This window comes from Lactuca serriola, chromosome 7 (assembly GCF_051521515.1).
Source record: "Lactuca serriola cultivar US96UC23 chromosome 7, Lser_US96UC23_V15, whole genome shotgun sequence".
NCBI lineage: Eukaryota > Viridiplantae > Streptophyta > Magnoliopsida > Asterales > Asteraceae > Lactuca > Lactuca serriola.
Window position 1 is genome coordinate 206,792,356 of NC_136414.1, and position 7,486 is coordinate 206,799,841.

The 7,486-nt window shown below is 34.8% G+C and overlaps 1 protein-coding gene across 4 annotated transcripts; it reads left to right on the forward strand.

The window, feature by feature from the left end:
- The first annotated feature begins 5,189 nt into the window (after positions 1 to 5,189).
- On the forward strand, positions 5,190 to 7,068 carry PSI-P (photosystem I P subunit). Of its 4 annotated transcripts, XM_079009564.1 has the most exons (7): positions 5,190 to 5,495; positions 5,594 to 5,700; positions 5,832 to 5,918; positions 6,041 to 6,103; positions 6,251 to 6,288; positions 6,807 to 6,868; positions 6,962 to 7,068. In XM_079009564.1, exons 1-6 carry the CDS (start codon positions 5,336 to 5,338, stop codon positions 6,862 to 6,864), a joined length of 513 nt encoding a protein of 170 aa, XP_078865690.1. In that variant the 5' UTR covers positions 5,190 to 5,335; the 3' UTR covers positions 6,865 to 6,868; positions 6,962 to 7,068. The 4 variants fall into 4 exon arrangements, with proteins under 4 accessions (XP_078865690.1, XP_078865689.1, XP_078865692.1 ...); XM_079009563.1 differs by having other exon boundaries at positions 6,807 to 7,068; XM_079009566.1 differs by lacking the exon at positions 6,251 to 6,288.
- The last annotated feature ends 418 nt before the right edge of the window (positions 7,069 to 7,486 follow it).

Below are 7,486 nucleotides of genomic sequence, written 5' to 3' on the forward strand. Positions count from 1 at the left end.
CCAAGGAACCAAGGGATCATGGTAGATCTCATCATATCGACAGAAAATATCACTTTATTAGACATCGAGTAGAAGAAGGACACCTCGTGGTTAAGAGGATATCATCAGAAGATAACCCAACAGATCCGCTTACAAAGGGATTGACTAGGGTTAAGCATTTGCAGCATGCTAGGAGTATTGGGCTAAAGGATGATATTAGTTTAGATTAGATAGTTTTAGAAAATTATAATAGATAAATGTAATTGACATTTGATGAATAAATAAAGGAGTATTATTTATTAGTAAAGTTATTGTCTTATGTTAATTGTTTAACTATTGTTTCACTTTGCATGTTTTGACTTCCTGAATAATTAAGTTATTAAGAATAATCGAATTATTCGAATGATCCACAATCGTTCGTATGTTGGAAGTAGATATGAAAGAAGATTGTCATGAATTGGTATGTAGATTGTCTAAATGGTATTAGACATAGCAAAAGTTTGCTGCAATGTTCATGAGTGCTTATGAACTAGTTTTGAGCATTGGAACAAACCTGCACTTGTTGGAATCACTTTAAGATATATATATGTATATTGTAAGTGATCGCAAGATGATAATATCATATGGTCTTAAAACCTAGATATATGGTTTGTTATTTGTTAATTGGTTGTACATTGATGATGCGAAACCACATCAGTAAATTGATGTTATAAAACGCATTGTTGTGTATAATTGATTAGTGAATAAGTAAATGCATATAAGTCGAAGTTTATCTGTTACTTTTATCCTAAGAGGGTAAAAGCGATATCTCGGCCGCTCGATGATTTGATTTGACTTATGTGTCGGGCCCGGTCAGAACTAATTGATGTGTTCGATTAAGTTCTATGTCGAATAAATCTGAGATCGAGAAACTAAACGCTGGACTATGATTGTGACTGCATGATATCTAAACAGAGGACTATACGATCCCTTATCTAAAAGACATGACTGATGAGATCAGAGTTTGACAGCGTCTTTGAGAGCTATGATTGCGAATCAGATTGTGCTTGTATATATAGTTACTAGACTTATCCAAGTGGGAGACTGTTGGAATAGTGTCTAAGGCTGTAACTATATTTGACAAGTATTTGACCCGGTTGTGCATGGTCCTTTTGGGTTGCCTTCACCATAGCAACTTGACAGGATGATTTATAATGAGAGAAGAAATATTCTTAATATATTATGAGAATAATATAAGTAATAATAATATTGTTATTTGATTAATATAAGTCATAAATTAAATAGGAATTAATTTGGTGACTTAAAGAGATTAATTGAATAAAGGGGCATAAACTGTCAAATGTGTGATAGTTATATTTTGGGCTATGAATCCTTAAGGATAAGAGGGTGGATGATTTTAGGGTTTGGAAGAACCTAGAAATCGTCCAAGGCCTAGTCCATAGGGATCATTGGATTGCTTAGGGCCTAAGTTATCCAATTAGGGTTTTAAGGGTGAAACCCTTGGAGCTCACTAGTATAAATAGACCCATAGGGTTGAGGAAATCTGCACCCTTGTTATTGGAGTAACCCTGGCCGATTTCTCACCCTCCTCTCTCTCTCTCTCTCTCTCTTATCATCCTCTTGCTAGTTGGTGTTTGTAAGCCATTAGAGGAGTGATAATTATGACTCTAAGCTCCAAGGACAAGAAGATTCAAGCAAGCAACTTAAGGTATTCCTTTAGATCTGATTTCATATGTTATGATTTGAATGTTTACACTAGATCTATCAATCAAAGTCTTGGATACATTGCATGTTCAATTAGAGAAACCTAGATCCAAGCATTTGGGTTTGTATGTGCACATATGAATGTTCTTATGGCTCAAACCCATCACTCATATCATTATCCTATCTACCAGGATACTAGCAAGCATATCATCACATAACATAACAAGCTCTAAAAAATAATTCAAAGGGTCGGCCTTGGTGCCTTAGACCCTTGAGTACAGTGAGGATAACTCACCTGAAATGAAGAACCGAACCATGGAAGCACACACCTGAAGCACTACTCCAAACTCCAACACTTATTGCCATCAATGGACTATTGACATAAATAACCAATTACCATAACACCATTGAAGGTCAAAGTCAAAGTCCAGGCCAAAGTCAAACTTCCTGACTGACTCTACTTACCGAGTCAACCCGTTGACTCGTCGAGTCCTTATACTCTGAAAAATCTTAGAACACGACTCAACTCGCCGAGTCACCCTAAGACTCGTCGAGTCCAACGATCTCCGAGTCCCATCCTGCTCAACTCACAGAGTCACCCCTCGACTCACTGATTCGAGGCTTTAACCAGAAGAGTTTAGGGTTCCGTAACCTGACTCTTCGAGTCCAAGGCAATCTTCAACAAACTCACCGAGTTGTTCTTCCAACTCACCGAGTCCATGCTTATCTTCATACAACTCGCCGAGTACACCCATGTGACTCGCCAAGTCTCTCCAGTTCTCAATCCATACAGAGGCTTTTCGAGCCATGCAGGGGCTCCAATCCATAGATCCACTCTTCTACAGTCTAACCCTCACATAAAGTGGCAAACTTTATGTGAAGCCAAGGAGCTATAGGCCCAAAACACTCTAGGGTTAGGGTTTATGACAAAGGGGCTTCACCAACAACTCTTAGACAAAAGCTTTATGACATTTTGGACCATCACAAGCCTAGATCTGAAGTAGCAACCTCAGATCTAAGCCTCTAACTCGAAATAGCTCTCAATCATACCAAAAATGCCCCAATCTCAAATGATAATAGATCTAGATGCAAAAGAGCCCAAGCAATAGATTATTACCTCCAATATATGCTCCAACTGAAGTAGATCCCAGATCTACACCACTCCTTTGCAGCAAGCCTCTTGATCTTCAAGCCCCTTTCCAAGATTTTCTCCTCCAAAGCTCTATTCTCTCTATTAATGGAAGCTCACTCGATTCTAAGGTTTCTGGATCTCAAAAGGGTAGCAAAGAGGCTGAGGGTGGGTTATAATGTACTTTATATAGGGGCACAACCCCCGGGATTAAGGTTTTCTCTCTTCAGCACCATCTCGTCGAGTCCAAGCCGCAGACTCGGCGAGTTGGCCACTTAAACCCGCGACAGAATCCCGCTCCGACTCGGCGAGTAAGCATGCTTACTCGTTGAGTCCCTTTTCCTTAATTTACACTTTAAGTCCTTCAATGGTACCTCTAGAATTTGGGGTGTTACAAACATAATAAGGAAAAAAAAATATGTGGAGGAAATGAAAAAATTTCTATCAAATTTAAATGAAATTCTTTTTCTTTTTCGGACCAATTTCCGACTAAAATGTAATTAATTTTTTTTTGTTATTCGTCGGTATTATGTTGGAAACTACCAACGGATTTCCGATAAAACTTTTCGATATTAAAGGTTTGTAGGTATTGCATCGAAAACTTGTCCGAACATTAGGATTTTTATTTTTGTCGCCGGTTTGTGGGAATTGTCGGAAATTACCCACAAAATTGTATGGGTCGGAACCTTTTGTAGCAAAAACCCAATATTCTAGTAGTGTATCGGATTTTTAAAATTTTTCATATAAAAAGAAATAATTTTAAACTTTGTTGTTAATTAACCTAAAACAATATGACTTTCCCTTGCACCAATTCAGCAACCCTAAACCCTTAATCACAAATCACTTTGTGGGTTTTTGCATTTAGAATTTAATTTTAACTATAACATTAATATTTGAAAGGGTAAATTACACGAATGGTCACTGTGGTTTGAGGTAATTTATGCATCTAGTCCCTAACTTTCTTTTTTTAACTCGGTCAGTCCTTATGTTTTATTTTTATTTTCTTTTGGGTCCCTGGTTGCCTTGAATTGACTACTTTACCCTTGATATTTTTAATTCTCCCTTTTTTTAAATCTAAAAAAAACCCACCACCCATCCCATTTATTCGTACGCGTTCTATACCTAATAACCTTCTCTTTCTTCTCCTACATTAAGAACTCTTATGTTATTAGAAACCACAAACTTGTTGTCGGAAACCTACCACCAGCCGCTGATCGCCACCCACCCACCTCTCACTCATTTATTTCGTTACCATCAAACCCTAGATCTCTTCAAACTATATGCATTGGTTGATTTCCGTTAACAGAAACCTAAAAATGAAGAAGGTGCAGGAAGGTTCATCTCTGACGAACACACACCACCATCACGCTTCTCTCATCTCCTCTCTCCCTCTCTCAACTGCGTTGTATGGACCGTATGGCTATTTCCGACAAATAGAAACCGAAATCCATCTTCATTATTAAATTGGGTTCAATTTGGATTTTAAATGTAAAAGGGAGTCATCGATCCGGAGTTCACTTGGGTGATGTTCGGTGGTGGTTATTTCGCTTTGATTTGTAGTATGGCGACCGGTGTGTGTATAAGGTTATGAAGTGGTTTTGTAAAGAAAAACCAATTTCACAATTTTGAGTTATTTGTTTGTCAAATATTTTGTAAAATCAGATTCATCATTTTGTGACTAAACTGGTGTTCTTTAAGGTAATGCAAATTGTCGATGAATAGTGCTTCTCTTCGAGCTTTTTAGTTATGGAAATGGTGGTTTTGAAAGGTTTGTTAGAATGGTGGATGGTTCAAAAATTCTAGGTTTCATTATTAGGTTTTGAGTTAAATTTTGAAACTTCAATGAATTGGTAGAAATTAGGTTTTGATTATTTTGTTTAGGTTTTTTTCTTGTTGAAATTGAGGTTTCAAAATCTGGATTTTTTTTTACGGCAAAGAAGATGATAGCCTTGCTTAAGGAGAAGACGATGTTGGTAGTTGCGGTGATGAATTGAGGTTGGGTGGATGGGCCCATTGGTTTAGTATATATAAATATACAAAAATTAACAAATCAAAAAAGAATTATCGATAGTTATATATAAAAATAATCAGAAAAGAAATAGATAAGGGTAGTATAGTCGTTTCAGGTTTAGGAGGGACTAAGCGTGTAATAAAACTAAATTATAGGGATGGTTCAAGTGAAAAAAACTTGTTAGGGACCAATCAATAAGACTACCTTAAACTATAGGGACCATTGGTGTAATTGACCCTACTTGAAATTCAATGCTATGGCCATCCTATCCAAAGGAACATGTCAGCACTATCTATCTAGATGATGAAAAAAATGGTTGGCTCTCCGTTACGATTCCATTCGTTTCAAAGGAACTGGATCTCCTCCAAGCTTAAGTTGTGGCAAAATATTCCAACTTCTTTGCTTTCCTCATCTTCGGTAAGAGTCTGGAACTAAGAAACAAACAGTGAGAGGATCTTAAATATAGCTAGTTTCTGAAACGTAAAAAGGGCCGGCTGAATCTATTTAGGGAAATGGCAACCACCGCACATTCAATTTCCACCACCATTATTGACGGCAAGGCTCCTCCACGACCATCAGCTGCCCCTGCATCCTCCCAGTGTGTCACGCTTCCATCTCTCCCACCCCCACCTCTCAAGCAGCAGAACCGTGCTTGGAAGGCAACTGGCTATTGTTAGTTCTACTCTTCTTTACTATGTATGGCCTTGCTGATAATATACACTTTAGTTGTTTACAGATTACATTACGTACATAGTTGGTATGTATATCAGGTCGAAAGTTAGCACGGAATGTTGCTGCCATGGCCACTGGAGAGGCAGCACCTGCTGAGGCTGTCTCAACCGAATTTCCAGAGCTCATCAAACCAATCCAAGAGGCAGTATGTATATGGATTTCTTTTTCCTTTCTATAGATTCTCATAATTAACAATTATGCGACATCTCTATATGCCATATAATGTGCTATTAACTAATGCTTCCTAAATCAAAATTACTTTCAAATTACATATAGTGGGACAAAGTTGAAGATAAATATGCAGTGACTTCTCTTGCTGTGGCCGGAGTTGTATTTCTTTGGGGCTCCGCAGGAATGATCTCGGTGAGCACATGCACCTCTAATTTTCATACATGGTACTCAGGTTAAAAAACTTGTAACCTCATGAGCCCTCAAAGCCTCAATGATAATTTTTAGAGTAAATGTGGCATTGTTTCTTGGATCAGGCAATAGATAGGCTTCCATTAGTTCCAGGAGTTCTGGAGCTTGTTGGAATCGGTTGTACTGGAGTAAGCTTATTTAATTATAAGCTTTTGATTTTTTTTTTTTTTTTTTTTTTTTTTTTTTTTTTTTTTTTTTTTTACAAAAGCCTATGAAAAAGAAAACACATGACATACTATCTAACGCATCTAATTTATTGTCATGGGTACCTACAGTGGTTTGCTTACAAGAACCTGGTCTTTAAACCTGATAGGTATATATACTTCATATACTTCACATATATATATATATATATATATATATATATATATATATATATATATATATATATATATATATATATATATATATAATTTTTGTGAAACCGTAAGACCATTTTTTCAAATGAAATATTCTAATATTCTATTTTCCATAAAAATGTAATAGATGTAATATTCTAATATTCTAATATTCTAAAACAATATTGTGAATATATTTTATATTAAAATATTCTAAAAACATATAATGTTAGAATATTATACATATTATATTTTTATAATTAAACACTAGAATACTATAATATTTAACTCATAAAAAATTGGTTTTATGCTCTCACAAAATTAAATCGGTCTCAAACGAACTTTTATATATATATATATATATATATATATATATATATATATATATATATATATATATATATATATATATATATATATATATATATATATATATTCTAGAAAAGAAAATGTTAACCCTAAAATAATATTTGCAATTACGTTGGGTTTTCAGGGAAGCATTAATTGAAAAGGTTAAATGCACATATAAAGACATTATTGGGACCAGTTGAACGGGTATACAACGCGTCGATTTGAGTATCAACCTCAATAAAATCTATATTTCTTTTCATCATCTTTTTATTTTATTCAAAAATAAATTTTTAACAGGAGAAACCATGTGATGATGAACATCTTTTGAAGGCACATATGTCCATATAATTCATAATTTGTATCGTTTACTTTATTTAATGCATGATCACTCTCATTCTTCCCAAGCTTGCCATCTGTGAAAAGTCACTATTCTAAGTTTCTAAGCATGATTATCTTGTACCGAACAAACAACCATGAATATTTCAAGACTACTTGATCAACAACCTTTATACTATACAACAAAAAAAAAATCAAAAACTCTACAATATCTAAATAATATAAAAAATAAATTCTAGATCAACCAAGAATCACAAAAAGTGATTTATTATTATAGCATAGATGATAAGTTATATATATATATATATATATATATATATATATATATATATATATATATATATATATATATATATATATATATATAGTATGTAGATTTCGAGGCCCGTGCTAAGCACGACCCATAAAGGGTAATTTGGGTAATTTAAGAAATGAAGGAATAATGTTATAAGTTGGAAAAACCTCTGTTACACGATTCTAAGTGTG

Coding starts and splice junctions, on each gene's coding strand:
- PSI-P (XM_079009563.1), top strand. CDS start 5,336: ATGGCAACCACCGCACATTCAATTTCCACCACCATTATTGACGGCAAG. Junction 5,701..5,831: donor TCAAACCAATCCAAGAGGCA/GTATGTATATGG, acceptor AATTACATATAG/TGGGACAAAGTTGAAGATAA. Junction 6,289..6,806: donor CTGGTCTTTAAACCTGATAG/GTATATATACTT, acceptor TTGGGTTTTCAG/GGAAGCATTAATTGAAAAGG.